At 36.4% G+C, this 24,709-nt stretch overlaps 5 protein-coding genes across 6 annotated transcripts; all 5 read right to left on the reverse strand.

The window, feature by feature from the left end:
- Nucleotides 1–411: 411 nt before the first annotated feature.
- LOC108815322 (protein DETOXIFICATION 8-like) lies at nucleotides 412–3,088 on the reverse strand. Its single transcript, XM_056990345.1, has 7 exons — nucleotides 2,430–3,088; nucleotides 1,771–2,315; nucleotides 1,601–1,687; nucleotides 1,303–1,359; nucleotides 991–1,229; nucleotides 657–862; nucleotides 412–570 (listed from the first exon to the last, which is right to left on the reverse strand). Exons 1-7 carry the CDS (start codon nucleotides 2,766–2,768, stop codon nucleotides 457–459), a joined length of 1,587 nt encoding a protein of 528 aa, XP_056846325.1. The 5' UTR covers nucleotides 2,769–3,088; the 3' UTR covers nucleotides 412–456.
- Nucleotides 3,089–4,762: 1,674 nt separating this feature from the next.
- Nucleotides 4,763–6,899, reverse strand: LOC108818180 (cyclin-dependent kinase D-2). The gene is made up of 6 exons (XM_018591073.2): nucleotides 6,758–6,899; nucleotides 6,377–6,675; nucleotides 6,196–6,304; nucleotides 5,471–5,596; nucleotides 5,138–5,373; nucleotides 4,763–5,055 (listed from the first exon to the last, which is right to left on the reverse strand). Exons 1-6 carry the CDS (start codon nucleotides 6,857–6,859, stop codon nucleotides 4,899–4,901), a joined length of 1,029 nt encoding a protein of 342 aa, XP_018446575.1. The 5' UTR covers nucleotides 6,860–6,899; the 3' UTR covers nucleotides 4,763–4,898.
- A 307-nt stretch (nucleotides 6,900–7,206) lies between these two features.
- On the reverse strand, nucleotides 7,207–8,668 carry LOC108818181 (probable histone chaperone ASF1A). The gene is made up of 3 exons (XM_018591074.2): nucleotides 8,396–8,668; nucleotides 7,872–7,987; nucleotides 7,207–7,795 (listed from the first exon to the last, which is right to left on the reverse strand). The coding sequence occupies exons 1-3, from the start codon at nucleotides 8,502–8,504 to the stop codon at nucleotides 7,364–7,366; spliced, it is 657 nt and encodes a 218-aa protein (XP_018446576.1). The 5' UTR covers nucleotides 8,505–8,668; the 3' UTR covers nucleotides 7,207–7,363.
- A 607-nt stretch (nucleotides 8,669–9,275) lies between these two features.
- LOC108818182 (DNA ligase 6) lies at nucleotides 9,276–16,281 on the reverse strand. Of its 2 annotated transcripts, XM_018591075.2 has the most exons (19): nucleotides 14,009–16,281; nucleotides 13,734–13,851; nucleotides 13,564–13,645; nucleotides 13,351–13,453; nucleotides 13,160–13,256; nucleotides 12,838–12,940; nucleotides 12,629–12,760; nucleotides 12,453–12,500; nucleotides 12,086–12,183; nucleotides 11,923–11,988; nucleotides 11,589–11,748; nucleotides 11,354–11,461; nucleotides 10,836–10,885; nucleotides 10,702–10,736; nucleotides 10,560–10,621; nucleotides 10,307–10,468; nucleotides 10,141–10,229; nucleotides 9,932–10,031; nucleotides 9,276–9,728 (listed from the first exon to the last, which is right to left on the reverse strand). In XM_018591075.2, exons 1-19 carry the CDS (start codon nucleotides 16,275–16,277, stop codon nucleotides 9,420–9,422), a joined length of 4,191 nt encoding a protein of 1,396 aa, XP_018446577.2. In that variant the 5' UTR covers nucleotides 16,278–16,281; the 3' UTR covers nucleotides 9,276–9,419. The 2 variants fall into 2 exon arrangements, with proteins under 2 accessions (XP_018446577.2, XP_056846324.1); XM_056990344.1 differs by lacking the exons at nucleotides 9,276–9,728; nucleotides 9,932–10,031; nucleotides 10,141–10,229; ... (2 more) ...; nucleotides 10,702–10,736; nucleotides 10,836–10,885 and adding an exon at nucleotides 10,980–11,105.
- A 4,244-nt stretch (nucleotides 16,282–20,525) lies between these two features.
- Nucleotides 20,526–23,334, reverse strand: LOC108818179 (S-locus-specific glycoprotein S13-like). Its single transcript, XM_056990347.1, has 2 exons — nucleotides 21,556–23,334; nucleotides 20,526–20,685 (listed from the first exon to the last, which is right to left on the reverse strand). The coding sequence occupies exons 1-2, from the start codon at nucleotides 22,874–22,876 to the stop codon at nucleotides 20,654–20,656; spliced, it is 1,353 nt and encodes a 450-aa protein (XP_056846327.1). The 5' UTR covers nucleotides 22,877–23,334; the 3' UTR covers nucleotides 20,526–20,653.
- Between the last annotated feature and the right edge of the window lie 1,375 nt (nucleotides 23,335–24,709).

Here is a 24,709-nt window from a genome sequence, read left to right on the forward strand (position 1 = left end):
TAGCCTTGACGACCTGCAAAACCTAGTTAGAAGCAAAGATCACTATATTCGACTATTCGTTTGTTTGTGCTTGGACTTGCTTTTACGTCTAAATTTTTGAAATATCAAGGATGTTAATAAACAAGTTAGATGTTCATTGATTCAAAGAGAGAAATCTATTCTTGGAGAAAAACATAATACAACGAATAAATAATTGAAACCAAAATGAAAGGGTCGGATTTAATTGTTGTCAATTTGTTGTCAAATAAGTGTGAGTGTCATTGGTCAGAGAAATGTAATTAATAACAATTTATATATATTTCTGTCACTTTTTTAATTTGCGTGAAAAATGTCAAAACGACTCTTATTCAGAAATGGATGGAGTATGTTTATTGTCCCAGATTCCATTTCATCATTTAATCACTTGTTGATAATCTCTTTGTATGCATAATTTAGACAAATGCAAATGGGGTTTGGTTACACATTTTCTGAAACGTCACTTAGTAAAACTTGCGCATCCTCTGTTATGGTTTCTGTTTCTTGGTTTCCTTTTGGTGTCATCTCCAATACTCTATCTCTCACCTTCGTTGCCTGGAGCCCAATGGAGATAAAATTCAAAACTTTAGATATAAGAAAATGATGAAGATAATTAACTAGAGAAGGAAAGGTATACATACCTCTTGCTCCCAATTGGTGAAAAAAGTGACATACGCAAGAACCATAGTTTGGAAAAAGCAGCCTATCAACATACCAATCCAAAGTCCTCTCCCTCTCAATTTCGCAACAAAACATAAGACTGAACCAACCGGTATGCCAACTAGATAATATGATCCTATGCTTGCATATCCTGCTATACTTTGCCACCCTACTCCTCTAGCAATCCCTAAGGATATGATGAAAATTGCAGTGTTCGCGAAGAACATATACATTTAGTTTATTGGCTTTCAAGTAACAAAGACAATAAAAAAAAGCTATCATCTCTAGATTTTACATGTGATATGACTTGCTTACCTGAGAGCACGGAGGTAAAGCTGCAGACAAAAATTGATAGGCAGAGAATCGGTGTCATTTTTGTTGCATATTGAACGACTTCTAACTCATTGCTAAAGATATACGCCCAAGTATTTCGAAAACAGTAAAGAGTGATGCATACAAAGGAAGCATCAAAAGCGCCAAGGTAAAGTGCAGCATTAGCTGCTGCTCGAGCTGCCTTTGGGTTTCCAGCTCCTAGCTCGTTTGAGACATGTGTGCTATATAAGCAAAAATTAAGAAACATTTTACAAAGAATTATATTCTTATGAATAATTGGCAATGTTACTATACCTTGCGGCTGCACCTATTGCATCCACGAAAACATAATGCAGAAGTGAAGTCATGAGGCTGCTCAAGGAAGAGATAAATAAAGTACAAACGTTGTACACATTAGTTATTAAAAAAAATGGTCATCTGTATATATATTTTTTTAATTATTTTTAGATCAAAGCCTGCAATCCCTTGGTCCAAAACTACATCATGTAATATTAATTTCATTTCAGCGGTAATTCTGAAACAATAGTCATCTTCCTTTCTAATTGAGTTAATATTATACAAAGGGGATATATATATATGATTATGAACATACCATATGGACATCACCGATGTTTCGAGTTTTGAGTTGGGTAAGAGTCCAGACAATAGTAAGAGGAGCTCAAATGACCACCACTCCAAGCTTTACTTGCACATCAAAAGAGATAAAAAGATTTAAGCATCCGTTGACGATCAAAAATCAAGAAACAAAGAAAACATAGTTACCAAGTCATCATTGCAGTGGGGATCGCAAGAGAGATGAACTGCTTCATGCTCGAGAAGAGTTCTTGCGCCTGAAGATTCCTAGTTTCGCGATACACAGCAGAGTCTCTCATAAAAACCCAGAGCAAAGCTACGTTTAACCAAAGCGAAAAACCGTTGGACAAAGCGGCTCCGACAATTCCAAGTCTCAGTTTATAGAATAGAAACCAACAGAAGGGAACGTGAAAACAGAGAGATCCAAAAGAGCTCAAGCAGAGAGGAAGAACCAATCCTTGTGACTGGAAATAGCGAATCATAGGTTGAAGAAGAGCGCATCCAAATAAAGCCGGTATGAGCCAGATGGAGTATCTACAAGCTAACTCAGAGATGAGAGGATCTTGGTGGAAAAGCTCCAAGAGTTTGTCCATGTAGACCCAAAGAAGAGAGATTGGGAAACAAATCAAGACGAGACATAGCATTGAGCTGTAAGTGTATGAACCAATCTTTCTGTATTGCTCTGCTCCAAAAGCTTGACCACACAATGTCTCTAATGCACCTGCAAACCCAACCTAATGATTGAAGTCATGTTAGATGGGAGAGAGAGAGAGAGAGAGAGAGAGAGAGAGAGAGAGAGAGAGAGAGAGAGAGAGAGAGAGAGAGAGAGAGAGAGAGAGACATCTTACAAGGAGGCTGAAGCCAGTGACGTTGGTAAGAGAAGTGGCAATAGCGACGCTGGAGAGAGAGAGCTCGTCCAAGTGACCGGCCATGACCATGGAGATAACTTGAAGGAGAAACTGAGAAAGATAAACTGCCACCATTGGAGCAGCCATGCAGCTCACTTTCTTCATCATCCCAGCATATTTCTCATTTTTGTAATCTTCTTCTTCTTCTCTCCGCGTCAAGGATAAACCGCTTTCCATCGTCCGAGCAAACTTTTTTTTGTTGATAATAGTTACAGAGAAAGTCAAATACAAAGTGGATCGGATAATCAAAAGAGAAATACAGAACTGGTCACGGAACATGCAAAACAAATCTAAACAAAGATCCGAGTTGTCTGAATATAATACTAGAATCTCAGATATTGTCGGACAGTTTATACAAACGTTGTCTTCTTTCCAATCACCGTAGGAAAATGTTGGAAGGAAAATAAATCTAAGAATCTTAAAATTCCAGCCTTTTTGGTCAGAGATGTTATTTAATTGTCAAACAACTTAAGGTTCGTCACTTATCAGTATTTCCCCTATTATCTCTAACCATGACTACCTGAAAAACCTAGTCAGAAACAAAGCTCACTAGGGATTATTTGTTTTTTATGGTCCCTACAATCTTTGGCTCTTTGCAGAGATAGATTTTTTCCGATAGGAAAAATGAAAAGAAAACTCTCATATTTATAATGAAAGGATGAGGAGAATTCTAAGTAACCTAATGGGTTGTAGTCTTTGTGGGCTTTTCTCTTACAAAAATATTAAGAGGTCCAGTAGGAGATGTTACAGATTTCCCCTATTATCTCTAGCCTTGACTACTTGGAAAACCTAGTCATAATAGAATCATGCAGTTCCTACGTGAATATCTCGCCTACAGCTCAGGCTTCCATTCCCTGTCTGTCTATGTTCATTGTATTCACTTATGTCCAAATTCGACATTACTTGTTCCTATCTGGTTTATCGAGCTCCACCTTACTGTGGTCACCAATCCCATCATCATCACATTCATTCTTATCACGTAACTTTAATACTTATCATACATCTAATCATCTTATTCATCTCAACACAAACTGGTTTAGCATTTAACAATCTAATATCAGTTAGGTGTTTTCTTTCAGATCAACACAAGTTAACAACTAGATCTAATCGTTCATTTCATCAATGCAATCAACAATCAGACCAGACAGTGTTTACAAGAGACTAACACAGTATTACAAGACATGAAAAGAGTTCACAGCCGTGTCCTCACCTTGGTCTTACTCAACGTCACAGATCCAGATCTATAAGTACAAGAATGCAACACCACCACCAAAGATCTGTATTCTCATGATCAAGAATAGATGAGAAAAAATATTAATCAGATTTAACATACCCAGTGACAAACCATAGAGAGTATGAATGGGGAAACAAGATTGAATGCTTACTTTTCAGATTTGATGAACAACAACAAAAGACAATGGAGAAGCAAGCAACCAGCGACAACTCGTGGTAGTTTGGAGGGCGACAAACGGCAGCCCGGCAAGGTGATAAAGAAAGAAAGAGAACAAGAGAGATTTGATGGCTAGGTTTATGGGTATTTAGGAATCTTTGCATAGTTTCATTAGATTTAATTTGGTTTAACTGAAAAAAAGAAAGGAGGACTCTCCTATACCATAGAAATCCCCTAGTCAATATTTGTAAATTGGTTTGCATATACAGTATGTCACTACCACATTCAATCTTAATAAAAATTAATGACCTGACTATTAAAAAATGATGACATAGCATTAAATTATATGACATGTACAATTTTTCTTATAAAACTTTATATTTTTGCAAAAATTTCTAATATAGCAATGATTATAAATTATAAATCACCATTAACTCCAGCTTTGTTTGGAATTGTGTTTGATATCTATCATTTTAGCTTTAGCTTTGATTATGTTTCTTTTCAATTTGTTCTTCGTTTGAGTAATGTGGAGGCTGATGCAGCCCTCTCATTGCTAAACTATTCCTCATCTAATGGAGTGTAAAACCTTTGCTTGAATGAATGTTTGATAAAAGAAAAGAACTTAAATATTCCATAAAGAACATGCACGCTAACTGAATTGAACAAGCTAGTTTTGACATCCGTACGGAATAGAACTAAAGTGAAACCATTTGTTTTCAAATGTCCTTTTTCTACATTGGGTACATATTCTACAACACTCGAAACCTTCGATAAATATTGAATCCTATAATCATTTGAATAAAATACAGCAAATATCACTATAAATTGCTCTGCCCCGAAAAATGAGAGAGTGACTGTTTCTCTTTCTTTTTGGCTTTTGTTCTTTCTGTTAAGTTTTGACTGGTAACTAATTTGCAGAAAAAGGCATTACAAAACTCGAATGCTAGAGTTACTGCAAAATCCAATCAAAGCCATTTTAACTGTATATACTACCCACAACTGAAGACCCTCACAAGGTATTATCCCTCAGGACCCATCACTCTCCTCATTTTTCCAGGAGGTGACAGCACGGCAGGGCTCTTTTGCTCAGAGGCTTTTGGTTCAAGGGCGTCTCCTTTCGAAGCTGGAATCTGAAGCTTCCCTGGCTCGGTTGGTGATGGAGAAGACGAGAAATACCTGACGAACAAAACCGACGATATCAGCGAGATAAAATGGGAGTTATTGTCCTGAGTTTTTTTAATAAGCTATATATATTAACCTGTGGTCCAAAGCTTGCTGTATGGTGATCCGTTGGCGTGGGTCGTAGATGAACATTTTGGCTAGAAGATCCAAAGCGTCATCGCTTGCCATGGGGAAAATGGTACGTAGTGGTGGAGCTGGTGTGTAGGAGAACTCCATGTACTCTGGGAGGTAGATCATGTCGGACCATTGGGATTGTGTTGGAGTTCCAAAAGCTTGAAAGATCTTTCCCAGTTGATCTATCTCAGTAGAACCCTGAAGAAAGCAAAGCAAAGCAATGAAGATATATATATTAAAAAAAAAATAGACAATCCCACAAGTATTGAAGAGAAAAGATCATTTGAGACATTACTGGTAGAAAGGGTCGGCGAAGTAATAGCTCAGCAAAGATACAGCCTGCAGCCCAGACATCAACTCCTGCTCCATACTGTCTACTCCCAAACAGTAACTCAGGCGCTCTGTACCACGTTGCAAATACCTGTTACAATAAGTACATTCTTTTATTTACGAGTCTTCTATACAAGCCAAATGATATATCTAGACAACCACTCAATCTCAGCCTCTTCTGGAGTTAAAAATGTCAATTACTTTCATAGGCCAGAAAAGGGTATCTAGTGACTGGCAACCGCCAATCTTTCACCTCACAGAAAACCGAAAGAATAAGTATATGCATGAACCGGAACTAACAACATATGATGTCTTCTCAATGCTCTTACTTCCCAAAAAAACTTTTTATAAATCATCACGAGGTCCCAAACATACTAATTACAAAATTCTAGATTAATATAATCTAGCTACCAGCTCAAACCAATAAGATCCAAGTCTACAAAAATCTTCAAGAGTATAAAAACGTCAATAAAAATAACAAAACAGTATGTAAGTTCGAAACAACCAATCTTTCACACGTCACCAAAACCGAACAACATAAGTAAGCAATAACGGAAAATCAAACACTCATCATGTCTTTCTCAACGCTATATATCAAGCCTTTAATTTTCATCAGAACATTCCAATAGATCATCAACAGACGTACTATTAATCAATTCAAACACACAAAAACATGAATAAACAAAACACCTGATGAGTAAACCTCCGATTGGGACTCCCAAAGACTCTCGCCAAGCCAAAATCAGCCAACTTCAACAGACCATTCTCTCCAATCAGTAGATTATTAGGCTTCATATCCCTACACAATGGTGAAAAAAAAAATCAAGAACTCAAAAAAACACTTAAGAAGAAAGAGCTGTATAGGTGTTACCTATGCAGAACCCATTTCTTGTGACAATAAGCTAAGCCCTTAAGAGTCATCAACATATAAGACTTGATATCACCAGGAGAAAGGAAGATGTTACGGTCACGGATCACAGCTTCCAAATCCGTCTGCATATACTCGAAGACGAGATGCAAGCTCCCGTCGTGTGGAAACGCGTCGATGAGCTCGACGATGTGGGGGTGGTTCAGCTCTTTTAAGAGCTTGATCTCCCTGAGGGCCGTGAAATTGACGCCTTCTTTCTGGTTTCCTAACCTAATCTTCTTCACTGCTACTGTCTTACCAGTCTACACGCGACAAAAAAAAATCGAAGAGATTACGAATCAAACAGAGTTGAAATCGAAGGGGGAATCTGATTGATTGAGTGACCTTGGTATCGGTGGCTTTGTAAACGACACCGTATGTTCCTTCACCGAGCACTTGGCGTCTTAGGTATCGATCTACGGGTTGGTTTCCGCCGGATTTCGACATCGGCTTTGTCTTTCTCCTCCGGTTTACTGTTAACACTACGAGGAAGGTGGAAGGCAAGGGCTAGTTAAATAAGCACACTGTGAATCGTTGGTCTTAATTTACATTTTTAGCCTTCTGTTTTAGTACATTTTATGAATTGTACCTCATGTTTCTGATACTATCAGAAACAGCCCGTATTATTACAATTGGATAAATTCATATAATGAAAAACTGAATGCCACTCTTAAATCATTCGTACATAATATAAGAAACAAATTGTTAATCTTCAAAACTCTTTTAATGTTATCTTGATTTGGAACTTATTGTTTTGCTTCGATTAATCTTTCCCCAAAAAACATCCAAACATGTAAGGAACCGCTTACCTAAAGCCTCCACAAACAAGACAGAACTTCCAGATAATGTTTTGTGATAAATTTAACAAAAATGAAAAGATCTTCCAGACAGGGAGGAGAAGATAGTTCTCATCCAGTTTCTCATTCAACTAGACCTTGGCTTAAAATAGAATCATGATTCATGGGGTTTTGGTGGCTGATCAGGCAAAACTTGAGCTTCACCACAGTTGCTATCAGGTTTTTCAGCAGGAGAGTCAGGCAAAGCTTGAGGTTCACCACAGTTGTCATCAGGTTGTTGTTCATCAGATTGTTCAGTAGGAGGAAGAGGAGGATCTGAATCAGCAGCAGGAGTCTGCTCGTCTTCAGGATGAAAATTGATAGGGAATTTAGTGACTCTAGGTTTGTCGGAGAGGATGTTCCTCTGGACTTTATCGAGCAAAACCTTAGTTGGAGGCTCTTCCCTGAGTTGCTCATCTTCATAGTCATTGTTCACGTAATATCCAACTCTCAAGAACTCTTGACCCATGTACGAACACGTCAGCAGCAGCACAGTGACACCGATGATGTCTTCCTCCCGGATCTTTGATGGATCCGGAGGATCAGCCTGTACAAGTAAAATGGAGTGTTGGACTCAAGACTTCTGTTGCTATAGAAGTGAGGGAGTATGTGTGTGTGTTTACCTGTAAGACAAAGCGGTAGTTGCCAACATTAACAGGCCCAACAAGCACACTCTCTAGGGTTTGATCATAAGTCTCATCTTCTGCTGAGCCTACGTAGACAAGTTTCCATTCGAGATCTGTACCAAAAAAAAAAAAAAGCTTGGGTCTAAGTTGAAAAAACTGTCTTTCTTTTGTCTTTCTTACAAGAAGATGATCAAAACTATCAAGGTAGATGGCTTAGCTACTACGATGTTATTGCAGAAAGATATCTTATCAAGTTATACTATTTTCCAGGCAAATGCAAGATCCATGAATGCTAAAAACTAATGTATCTATCTTTTTTTGTCATCGTGTACAGAGCCAAAGTTCAAATCTATATACAAACCAACACCTCCAAATCAGGTAAAACATCAATCTCTACAAACACTTTTCTTATAAACAAGAACAATCAGTACCAAATCCAATAGACAGAGCAAATCATCAGTCAGGATGAATAACGTAAAAGCCCGTGTAAGGGAGAGGGGGGAGAAAGTGGGGGAGGATACCGTCTTGGAGAGAAGTCAAGCACTCGTAGGAAATCTCGAACTGAAAAGGGCTCACGAATGGCGCTGGGTTATCCAATACGCTCACGTTTGTGATGTTTATCGCACTCATCGATAAAGCTTAACCCTAGATTCGAATCAAACTCCTGAGAAGCTTTATTTGAGTTCCTTTTTGGCACTCTTAGTGAATCGGACAAAAAGAAAAGAGAAGGAGGAGAGGAAGGGAAGAGAGTTAGGGGTTTTCGAAGGAAACAATCAACTGGTGGGCGAGGTCAAGGTGATTCGTCTTTTGATGAATGCACATGGATTCAATTTCAGGAGTGTTCTTATAACCGGTCGCCGTAGAGGAGATGACCGGCTATCACCGGTTAACTGAATTGGCGGGAGGTGTGTACTTTATGGAGGAGGGAAAAATGAAAACTAAACCTTGTTTCAAAGTGTTTACCGCATATGAATTCAAATAAGGCCCAAACTAAGCGGATTGGCTTGGTTATGGTTATAGTATCTAATTTTAAAAAATCTAACGAAACTTTAGATGCCAAACCAGAATAGTTCTACAAGATTAATGAGTAAAAATCGTTATGTTAGTTACGGTAATGACTGTTGGGTTTGTGAAATCATGAAACGAACATATATGCAGAATGTACTAACATAACGAAATAAATTAGTAAAACTTAATTAAACTCCTGATTTCATAATGTATACTTTTCATGGATCTCGCAAAACCATTATCTACTATAAATGACACATACGATTTTCCCAAAAATTGTGAGGGCTCGTAAACTGGATCAACTCCTACAAAAAATGCTCTTGTGTGAAGTTTTAACAATCAGAACCATTGATATCAAACGAAAACAACAATTAACATTCAGATAGATTTAGGGGTCCCTAGATTATATACACAGAATATTTACATAGTTTTACGTATACATTTTTACAAATGAGTTAACCATAAAGCCAACACAAAATATTGTTGAGTTGGATTCGGAAACTTCCTAAAGGAACCAAAAGCAGCTGAGGACACATGTCAGTGTTGAGAGTTGATGTTCATCTTTCTGGTTTGAGCATGAAACATCTCTGCTACATCTGCAGCCGTGCTGCATTCCTCCGGATTCCTATCCACTCTTTTACAGATGAATCTCGGAAACCTAACAGAGATGCCTCGTGATGGATGGACCAGACCTAAAGCCGCACAGTGAACAGGTGAGACGGTTAGATCTGCACCTCTGATTTCCCAAACAACCTCTGCAGGAAACCACATGTCTGGTGCCTCCCCTGTTCTGTAGTATGGCGGCTTTTTCGCAAGGATCTTATCCTCCGAGTAGAACTCTTTCATCTGCAAGAAAAAAGTAAATAATATATAAATACTTTGCAAGACCAAATTACAAATGGTTATATTGGTTTCAGCTTTCTATAAATCTAATGAACTGAACCATAACCTGGAATGTGTACACTTAGCCACAAAGTTAAATTGATATATTTCACTATTGAAGGTGGATTGGTGGAGAAGTGTGAAAGTGTTGTTGAGTTTTTATTTACCTCGATGTAAAAGGCATCAGAAAACCCAGACATGACACGGCAGACACTCTGGAATTCCTCAGTCTCAGGGTTGTAGCAGGCCATGAGGAATGGACTATACCTACACATACCAAATAACACTCTGTTTACAATTCAGTTCCAAAGATACAAGGCCGTTACATTTTGATTTTCAAGAAAAAAGAGAGAGTTAAGAACTTATGTTTTATTACCATCCCGCTTTTTTCCCGTTGCCATGCCAAGCACCAATAGGAACTAAATCCAATGTGTCACCTAATCCATCTACATAATCTCGCTTTACCTGAACCACAAAATTTAGCACCGCTTAATTCATTTCTGGCACATTTATCTTTGATAAGATAATTTACAGAACGAGACCTTAAGCCATGAATCAGAACGCTTTGTGGGGCAGTATCCGGCATCAACATCTAAAGACTTAACCATGATTCCTTCACAAGATGACTGAAATGCTTCTTCTAGAAACGCACTTATTCTACACAAAATGTCTTGGTTACTCAAAGACGCTTCTTCTGCTCCCACCTATTAAACGATGAATAGTTCAACGAATATACCAAAGCGCTGCTTTACTATGTTCTATGACTTATTCGCCACAAGCTACTGTAGCACTTACAGTGATTTCCTTAGCATACTCGAGAAAACCTGGCCTAGTCTCAGGGAAGACCTCCTTTAGACCTACAAGTTTGGGAATATATGAACCTGATGAAGGAAATGAACGCATCTGAGTTAAGGGAGAAAGAGAAAGGTAGGTTTACGTCTTCGTCTCTCACGGAGGGGAAGAGTCAACAGCCTGCATTGTTAACTCCCGAAATTACGAATCAACATATAATCTACTAGGACAAATGCAGAGGAACATAAAAGAAAGAAGTATTGAGTAAAGGAGACATACTGTTCACCGTTGTAGAACATAATATCAAACACAAAGACGCATACTTCAACCTGCAGAAAGCCATTAGAATATGCGTAAGAAGAACATCTTGAGCAACTAAAAGAAGGAGAAAAGACTCAAGACTGTTTATCTTCAAAGAGTACACAAGGAAGAAAAGGGAAAAGAAAATCAAGAGGAAAGCGTCAATCATACTGGAAAAAGAACAGCGACCTCTTTTCACTCGGTCTTAATTGAAAACTAGATTAGTAGAGATTAGCATGTATGTAGATGCTGGCCATCCATGCAAACATTCAATAGGGAAAGTAAATTAAGTGAGTAACGGCCCATGTCCAAGCAATTTTTTTTTTTAAAACATGATATCAACAAGGTGACAGAATTAGAACCATGACTACAACAAAGAAAATGGTGGCAAAACATGCTTCATATATCAAATTTACGGAGCTGCTGAAATTCTCAATATAAATGCTGATTATCATGTAACTGTAGAAATAAGGTCCTACGGATGTTGTATTCAATACCTTAATACTTTTTGTAGTTACCAAAGCATCTTTGCTCCCTCTCTCTCTTGTTGATAACTCTTGGAATGACATGAGTTTGTTTCCATTCTTTCTATCAGTTGCAACCACCTGAATTCATAAAACGCCATTACACTATGAACACCAAGAGAACTTATGATAAACAATTACTGGTTTATTTGGCAAGCCGGTAAAGGGTCTTTGCCTCGTTTGAAGTGAATTGAATGAAAAATTCTACCTCTGCGTCCAACATGAATGTATCGGCAGTAGGGCAAGCAAACTGTTTTATAACATCAACCAGATCAGGAAATTTGGAAGTAGTTTCATCCCCATTTCGAGAGAAAATCCGTACAGTACCATCAAGTAACAAATGGATCTGGGCGCGCTGGCCATCATACCTGAAAGTTAAATTTAGACGTAGTTCAGGAAACATATAAGACTGACGTAAATCAACAGAGTGCAAACCAAAGATTCTGGGTTAGATTCAAAGAAACAGACATTCAATTTATAATCAGAAACTCATCACCCATCAGTTTCGAGTAGTTTAAGAAACGTTATTGAGACAAACTAACTTGTATTCACATGTAAAAGCCTTGTCTTGAAAGAGTTTGATAAAATCTTGAACCCCGTTAGCAATTCTGCAATGGAAAAACAGCACAATTATTAAAGGCATGACATCAACAGCTCTATTCGTTATCTTGAAAACAAATGTATCGCAAAGATCTGTACAATTACTTTGCAAGCATGGGTTTTATAGGTATCCCTGGGATCATTGACAGAGTTGATGTTGAAAACTCAATGTCTTTTTCCATGAGAGAAGGAACAACCACGTCCTGTTAAAAATGTATTGAAACTGATGTCTCTTTTGAAAAATCTGGTAAGTATACTGAGTAGGACATATCACAAATTTTTTGAAGGCTGCAAACAGGTGGAACTACAATTTATAGATTCTTGACTTTTCCACTAATTCTTGCTTAATTAGTAATTACATCCCAAATTGCTAATCGCATTTTAGTGCAATACAATAAGTTAAAGAAATAAGTTATTGTGCGTGAAAATTGGCAAAGCAAGTCAGAGGCGAAGGTTAACACTTAGAGCTCACCAGAGAAGGAAGTATATTGTAGGCCTCAACTACTGCAGCAGAAACACCCTGAAATTTTGAATATGCCTCTTAACAAGATGAGCGTTTAAAATCTTTAGGATAAAATTTTGAGCAAACTTGCTTAGATATTTGCCAAGAAAACACTTTGATTAACTAAGAGAAAAATTAAACGATACCTCAAGTTTCTCTTTGAAACAATTTTCTGATGGTTCTTTGTTATAACAATTCCAGAAAGAATTCATAACAATTGCTCGCCCTAGTGCAGGAAGAACAGTTCTCAACATAGCGCCAATCCTTAAATTACGGGCCTAAACAGGGATATAGCTTCTCAAAACATGGAAGCTGTGAACAATATAAGGGAAAACATATTCTGAGAAATTCTTACCAATGTTCTAACTAGAAATTTGATCTCTTTCTCTCTACAAGAGCACATTAGCTTCACAATGAGGTTTTTCTTTTGCCTAGTACTTCCAGTACCTGATTGCACACTGAGGAAAACTATTAGGAGCTTGCTGGAATGACATTGTTGTTTAAAAGTAGAAATGTTGTTTTCTGTCTAAAATTTTTGAACGCATATATAAGTTATAGTTGTTTATTAGAAAGATGAATAAGGAAATTTAACATTCTCAATTGTCGTTTTCATAGAAATATAGCATATCCTCAGTCAATAGCTAATATGCTTAACACATAACCAGTTAGTTATATACCTTATCTTTTGTAGAGTTGAAAACACATCTCTAACTAGAAGTGGAGGTGGAGGAATTAGTAGCTTTTGCGTTTGTCGGCACAGTTGAGCAACGTCCCCTGGAAATTTTGATTATTAAAACCCCGTTTTTAAACTGTACAAAGGAACAACATAACCATAAGTTAACAGTGAGAGCGTTAGATTTGTCTTTACCAAGATCTCCCAATCTATTATACATCTCCCTCATAGTAGACCGACTTATTCCACATGCTTCTTCCAATGCAGCAGAGATCAAACTTCCACCAATGTTGAGCTCCTGCCCGATGATACATGACCATAAGAGTCTTGTTAAGTTTGTGTATAAGAGTCTTGTTAAGGTTATATAAATATCAAGAGAAGCAAAAAATATAAGAGACTTAGACAAACAATATTCTCATGGTCAGCGGCAATCTTATTTGTGCAAAGATAAACAGCGGGCAGCACATCTTCTGGAGAGAGAGCCAACAAGCTGATGGAATGAGATTTACAGAAATATAAGTGCCGATCATTGTTGCTTCAGCTTAACCAACAGAGTAAACGAAAGAGAGAGTAGGAACCTTCTGAACATGTTGCAAAGCATAGACATAGCTTTGATCTTCCCCTTTTCACCTTCGACGGAAGCAAATGTCCGGACAAGGTGGATATATGGAGCAGGCTGTCCATCCTTCCAACATGCTGCACTAAAGAAAAAACACATATAAGCGTGGACGCACAGAAAAATTGCGGCAGGTTGACTAAAAATCCTAATACACTGCAGAAAATTTGGTTGCAAATACACGCTCTCAAGATAAAGAGGGAAAAGATAACATGTATGAGATATAAACACACCAACCGTGCTCTTTAGGCTTATATTTTTCAGGAGGTAGAGATACATAATCATTGTCCACTGTTGCTTCTGCTGATGTCTGCTCACATATGTTAAATGCACGTCCAGAGTTTTCAGACGCCTTTTTGTTCTCCTGGGAGGAGCACGCTTCTGGACATTGCGGAAACTGGTTTGATTTGCTAGAGGGTCCTCCTCTCTCACTTAAATGCTCACCAGGTATTTCGCTGGGTTTACTGTAATAGATGTCCAATGCCCTATTTATGTCTCCTTTAGCCTCATCAATGATGGAAGCAGCATAATCTCTTAAAGACTCAGAACCATGCACGATGTCAATAAATTGATCTGTTACTTCTTTAGCATCATTGTTGACCATCTTTTCATCTGTATTGTATTCATCAGTCTCTAAACCAACACCAACAGAATTAGATCCACTATCCAACACCTTATCGAAAAACTTAGTTATGGTTGACTGCCCTGGACCAACTGGTTTCGACTTTGGATTTTTCTTGGCCTTCTTGTTTGACTTATTGCCAATGCTTTTGCTTCGTTTCCCGGGAGAAACAATACCCTTTGTTAAACCAACTTTGCTTGGTAAGGCAAAACCCTTTTGACTTGCTTGACAATCTGACGAAGTGCTCTTAGCAGGAACTGGCTGCAAGTCGGTTCCATCTTCATCAACCAGAACAGCCTGATTCTCCAAGGAAGAAGACGTGGCAAGAGATGATTGCTTGTAGAGCTCTGCTTCGCATTCGTAGAAGTTACTTACTATATCTACAGGGTTACCAGCATGTTTCTTAATCAAATCTAACATCTGCTCTTCACTGACCCAAGCAGGCAAAGAATCACGTAGTTCTATCAGCAATCTTTCAGTCACCGAAGAATCACTTCCATCTTCAGATGCCTTCTTTTCTTCCCTAACATCCATGCCATCTTTCTCACTCTTCTTGTCAGACTGGCGATAGAAACCCAACAAAAACTCTTTCTTGTTCGCCATTTCATCAACCAGTCCAGAAAAATGCTTCTGCATTTTATAAACCTCCCTGCTATCCATCTTCTCGACATCAACACCAACCGTAGGAACAACTCTTTTAGGTTTCAACAGCTTTATATACTCCCTAAGCTCATCATAGTTCGAATGTTCACTATACGGAACAAGATGAATCTCCATAGAATCCTTAACCTTCACCGCAAACTTATTCCTCTTCACCTCATAAGTCCACCCCGTGGGCACAAAACCCACAACCTTATCATACCCTTTCTCAACCATAATCTCATTCATCTTAACGAAATTAGGTCGAAAATAAGGCCAAGTCTCACCCAACACATTCCATCCCACAACATGAACATCGCTCTCCTTCTTATCCTCAGTGAACATTCCACTCTCCCCACCAAACCCCAAAACGTTCAAAATCGACATCTTCCTCGCCTCCACAAAGATCTTCCTCTTGCATCTCTTAGCAATCTCAATTAAAATCTTCTCTTTGCCAACAACGTAAGTTGCAACGAGAAACAAAACCTTTTTCTCCGTTTCCTTAGACTCTTGATCAATCTTATCTATCACATTAATCACATAGTCAACAGACTCTTCTTGAGAGGGAAATACGAACTTCGGGTTGCAATAAGTAGTGTCGAGAAAAACACCGTCGCAGCCGACGAAGCCGCTAAGGAACGGATCTAATCTCATCGAATCGCAGAATCTGAAGTCTCCGGTGTGAATGTACCTTTCGGAACCGTCCTTGGTTTTGAAGAGGAACTGTACAGCTCCTGGGCAGTGATTCGCGTCGATGAGAACAACCTCGGAGCCATCGATTATAACTTTTTGATTCGTAGGTAGAGGGAAGACGAACTGCGACGGGACTTGGAGGATTTGTTCGACGAGGCGTGCGGTTATGTGAGAGCAGAAGATGATTCCTCTGGACCATGAAGAGGAGAGGCCGGAGTAGTGGTCGGAGTGGAAGTGTGAGAGGAAGAAAGCGACGCAGGAGGGATCGGAGGAGGACGCTGGCAAGCGAAACAAATCAACGATGAAGTTAGTTTTGGGGATTCGGTTTGATTGGGGGATTGAGAGAGGGGAGAACGGTGGTTTCAGGGAGGGTGTTGGAACGGAGGAGGAGACTGCTGATGAATAGAGTTCTGTAGAATTGAGGTTTAGGGTTTCCGCATTATCGGCGGTAGTTGCTCCGGTGGAATCAGTCGCCATGAAAGAGGATGAAGTGGCGCCAAAATGCGATGGTTTAGGGATCTTACGGTTCTCTTGCCTGATTTTCGAGAACATGATGCGCGCACTGTAACCGGACTGTTATATGACTGTAACCAGAGTTTTTGAACCCGGACTAAACCGACGGTCGGACCAGGCTGAACCATGGATAGGACGACAATCCGAGTTTGGTTAATATTAGAACACAATTAAAGTTGAACCGGTTAAAAATCTATATCGAATCGTTAAAATCTCAAGAACCAGCGATCTAATAAACCGGTCAAACTTCGGTTCTTTTATAAACAAAAATTTGTTAATAAAACAATTAAATTTTCGTATTTGAAAGTAAAAGTAATATTTATGAAAGATTAATAAAGTATTGCTTCTTATCTTTTTCTTTTGAAGTTTCTGCAACTCTAAAATTAGTCACAAGATTTACAAAGTTTATTTTCCATGTCAAGATATTAATTTTGTCTATTTTTCACTTCTTAAAAATTTTATTTCATGATCACTTTGTATTAATGACTGAAATATTTACGTTTGTGAAATTTGTATAATTTTATAAAGGAGCAAAACACTTAGCTTGTTTTATTTCAAAAATAACTTTTTAAAAACTAATGTGTATATATATTTTCTTAAAGGTGATGAAGATTTAGAGTATAAAATATGGAGAATAAAGTTTAAAAGTGATTTTCGTATTGATTTAGATTAAACTATTAAATTATTTTATTACTTTTGTTATATTTTAGTTATTTGATATGATTTATCTTTATAAAAATATGCATATTATTTAGAAAATATCAATAACTTCAGTTTATTCCAATCAAACCCGATCAAAACCAAGTTGAACATGGTCAAACCACAATAACCCATAACCCAAAATATTTCCGGTTCGCTTAACGATCCGGTTTTAAAAATATTGACTGTAACGGAGGAAAAATGGGAGGAATAAACCAATCGAACCGAACGAAGTTGAACTTAGACTGTAAAGAAAACACCCCTTTTATGCGAGTCTCCTTTTATGTCGTTTTTTTCAAATTCTGATTAATTACAACGATAAAAATATTAAATAGACAATTCTATCATCTTATGAGAATTCACGACTAATAGTACCACTGCAAATCGGTCTATGAAATCCATGTTTGATGGTGTCTTGCACCAAGCTAAAAATCTCTTATAATATGTTTTTCTCCTAATTTCCGGATATAGAATTATTAATGAACCTTTCGTGGTTATCGTGAAGTGACACATCTCTCGAAGTAACTTCTTCTTCTTCATTACTATCCGAGAAGGTGAAAAATTTCCGGCCTCGATTTGTGCTAGCGCAAAAGATCTACCCGCAGATCCCAGCATATATTGCAGTTCCATCCCACCCGCAGACCTCGTCTTCCGCTGAAATTGGACAATCATCACATATTTGGCAACGAACGCGCCGAGACCGAAGTACCAGGAGAATCAGCAAATTTTGGCGGAAGTTTCCTACTCCCAAGCGGAGCATCTTGTAATGACGCATAACAAATTAACCAACTGTAAGTCCCCTTATCTTTGTGTGAATTTTTCTAAATCGAAAAATATTATGTCTTACTTCTTCTCTGGCCAATTGTCGTCATGTTGTGATGTTTGTGATTGCATGTCGTGTTTATATGTTTCTTTTTTCTACTATAATCGTCGATACTATTCTATGGTATCTTCTCCATTCTATTTTAATTTTACCTTCGATGCTATATCTGTCGTCAAGAAGTTTACATGTTGCGGTTTCCATTAATCTCGGGACCCCATTAATCTCCTATATATTAAAAATTTAAAAGAGATACATTCGTAATTAATACGTTTACACTATATTTTATGAATATACTGACGTGTCGTCTTCACAATCGTTTGACATTTAATGCGTTCACACATTAAGTTTTTAACTATATTTGAGACAATTTATTGTGTTCGCATTCTTTTTTTTTAATATGCTCTTTTGGTTCATACATTTTTAACATTTGTAATAGTGAACTGAAATTATTTAAAATTCTCTTTGTACAACTACTGAGTAATATTATTTTTAAAAAATCATTAAGATTCGCATCAGCTAAAATGCTGGAGTGAAAATATTTTAAAATTAAAAATTTCATATCTAATTTGGTTTTTTGAAAAGAGACATGTGACAATGTTATACTCCAAGTGTATACTCTCTCTGTTCCATAATACTTGAAGTTTTAGGTTATGCACAATTATTAAAAAACTTGTTTTTTTATTTTAAAAGCTATGATTAAAATATAAATTTAAAACTATTTAACCAGTTACAAAATACACTATAGAATATCATTGGTTACACAGTTTTTGATAAAGTAAAAAGTTACATTGAAAGATGAAAACATCATCTATTTTGAAACATCAAAACTTCCTAAAACTTCATCTATTACGAAACGGAGGGAATAGATTGTTTCAAAATGTTACCTTTGGTAACTGTGATATCAGATAGCCTCTACACAAACTCATGAAGGTCTCTTTTAAAACTCTTCTTGGGTCCATGAAGAGAACACTTTACCGTTGGATTCTTTAGAAGAACTTGACAAGATTGAGAGGAGGAGACAGATTGGTGAGAACGATGATGATGATGATGATGATGATGATGATGATGATGATGGGAATGTAACTCTAAACCATGTTTTATGGTCGTGTCCATGGATGGCTGATGGTCTGAGCGAGAGTAACTATAAGGGATTTCTTTGAGGAGCTGATTGCACCGAGAATTTTCTAAAGCAATCGAAGTTAAAGATAAGTGGTTAACTTCTAATGATGTTTTCGTATGTGATTATTTAAATTTAATGTGTTTTGTTTACCGTTTTAGATGATCATAAGATCACATGAAGGACCTGATGCAATATCAGATCGAGAAGACATGGGAAACATGCTATGCGTCTACTCACATCAACATTAATCAAAATTTACATTTTTAAACTCAATAAAAACCAATTTTTATGAGTATAAATATACAACTTTTTATATTATGTCTAAGTTCAAACAACAAAAATAATATTAGATTATCTTATCTAAAATACAAAATCTTAAAATGTCACCATTATTGTTTGTACAAACAATACAAAGAATATTGTATGTCATTTTTCTTAAACTATTATTTAGATTTTATTTGATTTTGCAAGCATTTAGAAATTTTTAAATGAAACCATTGGTTCGACATAAGAACTATCGAACATTGATATAAAATGAAGCCAAACAAATATAATAGTTTTAGGTTTATCACCGAAAAATGAAAAATCTCGATCACTTCAACCGAATAAAACTAAATAAATATGGATTTAGAATGGTATTTATATTTTAGGAGACTAAAAAAATAACGTAATACCGAACGAATATCCATATTAAACATATATAATGTCTTTTTATCTTAAAAAGTAGGACTGGGCAAAATATCCAGAACTGAAGAACCGACCCAAAACCGAACCGAAAATCAGGGTCCTAAACTCGATCAGATACGGGGTAAATAACCGAGTGGTTCCTAAACTGATGTATCCGAAGAACCGGTACTCAACCAGATCCGAACCGAAAACAGAATGAGTATCCGAAGATTTCTGAAATGTAAATATATATTTAAAAATATTATTTATAATTATATGTATACGTATTTTAAAAATTAAAATTAAAGTTTTAAATTAAATATATTAATTATTTTTGTGTATTTTCAGATAAAATATGATAGTCTGTATAGAAAAAATAAACGTATCTAATGAGTAATTTTAGTTATTTTTAGTACATTTGGATAATTTGGATACAAAATACCCGAACCGAATCGGATAATATGGTTACTTTGAGTATGAACCAGTTCAGATATATTAGTTATTCGGTTATTTTAAGGTTCTTTTATATCAAAACCGAACCTACTCGAACCCGACTCGGATACTTGAATACTCATGCCTATTAAAATAAAAAATTAATAATCTCATTCCGTGCAACACGGATTATTACCTAGTTTGTAGGTATTAATCTTGAATTTTCACGTATCGTTTCCATTGTCGTAAATCGTAATTATCGGTGATTACCTATTTTCGCTTCCAGTAGTATAATATTATTTTATATTTTCCATGCAGTTCTGTTTAGTGGTTGGCTATCCGATATTCATCATTCTATTGATGTATAATTTTATCTATATCTAAAAAATATTAGTATAACCAAATTATTATTTTTAAAAATATACTGGAACAGAACTCTATCCAAATTCTTGAAAACTTAAATGATATTTCATATTCATTTTAAACATTCAGTTCGGTTATTCTTGATCCATTGATTATATAGTCTAAATGCTTAAATAATAGGATAGGATAAACTGATTTTTTATTTATTTCATAAAGGATTCGTTACAACGAGAGTTTGCCACATAGGCTATTACAATGTAAACGATCCTAATCAGTCTATTACACTACCCATCCATCGTTTATTTTGAATCTTCACGGCTGATCCAATTCCTTCCCACGATCACCTTCAAATTTTGAAGCCAACAATAATTTAAGCAATCTATCGATAAATTAGTAAGTATGGTTTATATGTATGCAACTTTTTTTGAATTCATCTAAGTCTAATCCGAAATTTCCCTTTATAACTCTCGACTTTTACAGTCATTTGGGATTTGGATAAATCTAACCACCAAACTGACCCAAAATGTACTTTAATCATGTCAATCGGCCATCATCCATGATCTAACACATTCAGCCCTTAGGCCATGTATCATATTTACATGATTTTCAAAATTTGACAAAAAATTAACTGTCCAATTATACTATTTTATTGTTTTGCTTTTTTATTTACTTCTTTGGATGATTGGCTTACATTTATTTTTGAATTTTGAAATAAATTTTTAAATTGATTAATTTTAAACTCTTATTTTTTAGCAGTTTTGTTCAATGCTAAAGTATGTGCAAGCACCATTTTCTTTGCATTTAAAAACAAATTATATGTGTAACACAGTTTATAATTTTATCATATCCATTTTTATATACAATGAATTGTTTTTAATTATCTTTTAAATTTAGTGATATATATATATATTATACAATCTCAGTTTTATAGAGTAAAAAGAACAACTTGGATTGGAAAATTTATTCAGCCTTGTCGTTAATCAGTTGTATATTTCGCACTTGATAATTTTTTAACTAAACAAATTCATAGAAAGTAGAAAAAATTTCTTAAGCATGTAAAATAGTTGGATCGGAAAAAAATATGAGACTTGCTCATCCGGACAAAATTAAAAATTATTCATGACATAGAGACTTATCCGATATTATGTGTTTTTTTTTTTGGGTCAAATCCGATATTATGTGTTTAGTTTAGACTTTTAAGAGAATAAACTAACCTAGATCAGCAGCATTCAGTCTGACGTAAAGATCTTGACCACCGACGGCGAATTTCCGCATCTCAACGAGATCTCCGGTCCAAAACACACAACCCAATCCGCCATTTCGAACATCCGCAATCGCAAAGGACGTACAGTTACAATCACTAAGACACTTCTCTTCACATTTTTTCGCATCAATTGTCCGATCCACAGTAGCCGTCTTAGTATCCGGCAAATTCATATTCTTTAGCCGCAAAAACCCATCTCCACTATAGCTCAGCCGCGTCCTCCTCACACACCCCTGTGATCCGTCTCTCAAGTCCCACCGCTGCCGGTTCTTGGGAACGAACCCTCTAATACAGTTACAGTTAGGTGACGTGTTTAGGTCACAATAAGCATAAGACCCACATAAGTAAAGAGAATCGCATACGTCCGTTGGTAAACCCCAGAACATGCTCCATGCCCGTGATGGCGGGATCCACGTGAATCGATTGAGTGTATAGTCACTGATTGTCAATCTGGAGTAGATGCTTTGGTTGGTCATATGGAACGAGTAAGCGATCTCCTCACTGTTCTCCGTATAATTGTAAACCATGTAATTTAATCCTTGCACCTCCGGTATGCCACTAAACTCCATTCCATTCCACGGACCGCTCCTTTGCATTTCAACACGTTGATTCAAAAACTGATTTATAAGAATAAACTCAGGCAATCCCCTTCGAATGTCGAGTTTGTACTTGGTATTCCCGCTTGACGGATCATCATATGATCTCCATGATGTAAGGAACCTGTGGCGCCCTGTTTGGCGATCGTAACCTAGTTTCATCTCCGGAAGTAAAGTATCTGTCGGAAAGTCGAAACTCTGCCACAAGAATCCACTTGAGTCTTTGTTGTTGGAGTATCTCATTACAAAATTACCGTTGGGAAGAAGCTCTGCTATCACTGGAGATCTCACATTACATGTAGTAAGATTTGTCGACCAAACAGAGTTGTTAGACTGACCAATCAGGACAAGATTGTTGCCAGAGATTTTGAGGGTTCCAATGGGATTGGAGAGAGGATTGTCTCTGTTGGCGACCCATGCGTAGGTTTTCTCGGAGACTTTCTTATACCATATTCCTAGGTACCAACGTGAGAGTCCCGAGGGTTTGAAGAAACCAAGCTCGAAGACTCCACCCGAAGATACAAGTGTTCTGTTGCTTGAGATTGTGAGAGACTCTGAAGACGACATAGTGTTGACATAGATCGAAAGGGCAGGATGAAATAGAACCAAGACAAGGAAGACTAGCAAGAACGATAAGGTGTAAGAATGGTGGTAAATGTTCTGTACTCCTTTCATCTCTCCCCACCACTTTCTTTCTTTCTTTTTTTCTTGTTATTAGATTTTGTCCTAACTTGCATATATATACATCCTAAGTTACTTTTCAAGAAAATTCGAAATTAAATTACTATGACGAACTAGCAGGCAAGCAAAATGTTGTGTTCCATAGTCCGTGACTTTTTTGTCCCATCGAATAGTTCACTTCCACAAACTTGTCATTCGTCAACTACTTTTATATCTAACACGTTATTATTTCTCACGCTGCCAACATTGCATATGGAGTTTTCGAAAAGAAAACACATAGCATATGGTATATTGAAAATTTTCGTACCATTTCGTCTAACCGCTAACGATTATGGAAGATTAAACGATTACTGGACTAGAGGAAACGAACCAACTAGAGTTTTTTTTGTCATTGATTAATAAACTTGAGGCCGAAGCCAACTTGTTCGACCAAAAAGTCTGAAAAGTAACAACAAGAAGGAGGGTGTTGAGCCAGGCTGGACCCCCGGGCCGTACGACTGAAGACGAATATCACGAGTGACAGTAGAAGCAATCTCCTTAGCTACCCTGTTTGCGCTGGCATGAACTAACTAGAGACATAGACACATAGGCTAGGCTGATCAGAGAGAGAGAGAGAGAGAGAGAGAGCTTTTGGGAGTGTTCTTTGATTGTGATAAAGCAGTAGCTGAAGTACTTAACAGAGGCGAGACGGGTAAGTGTGTCAGGATGTTAATACTAAACGTGTAAAAGCTGAATTGAGCAAATCTTTTAATAGATTGTTTAAAAGATATTCTAATAAAGCATAGTGATTGTTTGTATTGTTTTATTTCTTGATATATATTCTGCATTACTTAATTATGGTGTCATCTGCACTAACAATGTGCTTGTAAATAATTTCAATGTTCAGTATGTCATTGAATCTATTTTATTGTTTAAAGTAGTAGTTGAGTTCAAATGTTTAAAATGAAAATTTTTGCCAACTTAATAATTTTAAATATGATTTTATTTTAATATTTAAAGAAGATGAATAATTATAAAATGGTATAGTAAAATATATTAATATATATATATATATATATATATATGTGTGTGTTTTGTTAGTAAAATATATATTTATGTTCATATATATATATATATATATATATGATAAGTGTCTCTTTTTACTCGTAAACATTCAGGACACACCTTATACAAGAATACCTTGTCGTTACCTGACACGTTATAGATTACATATTCTATATTTAACAAGTTTTTCAAGCGTGTTTTCTTTTATATATAACATGTGTGTCTATCAGTCACAAAGATATACACGAATAACGTGTGTTCTGAATGTTCACGTGCAAAAGAGTGACAATTAACAATAGGTTTAACTTGTTGTATAACCATTATACGATAATAACTAATAAAATAACCATTTTAAAAAATATGTGTCCATTTACAATATGGACATTGCAACCATTACGGCGCATGTGTATATTCAGTAAACACAAAAACAGAATATTATTCTATTTATAATATCAATATAAAATAGATTTTTAAACAGAAATGTAACTAAAGATTAAAGAATTTGATTTCCTTAGTAATAAAACAATAATAATAGTACAAGGAAATGAAAAGAAAGAAATGAGTATTGAATACGGAGGAGCAAGAAGGAGAAGTATAGAAGGAGGAAGAAAAAAGGAGTGAAAAAGAAGAATGAAGAGAAATAGGAAAATGTAGAAGAACCCATGGTAGAAAAATTGAGAAAGTAAGAGTAGGGTGTAGGAAGAGGAGTGAAGAGTGAAGACTGAGAAGGAGGAGATATATAAAGGAAAAATGTAGTGAGGCGAAAATGAAGAGAACATATGT

Source organism: Raphanus sativus, chromosome 7 (assembly GCF_000801105.2).
Source record: "Raphanus sativus cultivar WK10039 chromosome 7, ASM80110v3, whole genome shotgun sequence".
Taxonomy (NCBI): Eukaryota; Viridiplantae; Streptophyta; class Magnoliopsida; order Brassicales; family Brassicaceae; genus Raphanus; species Raphanus sativus.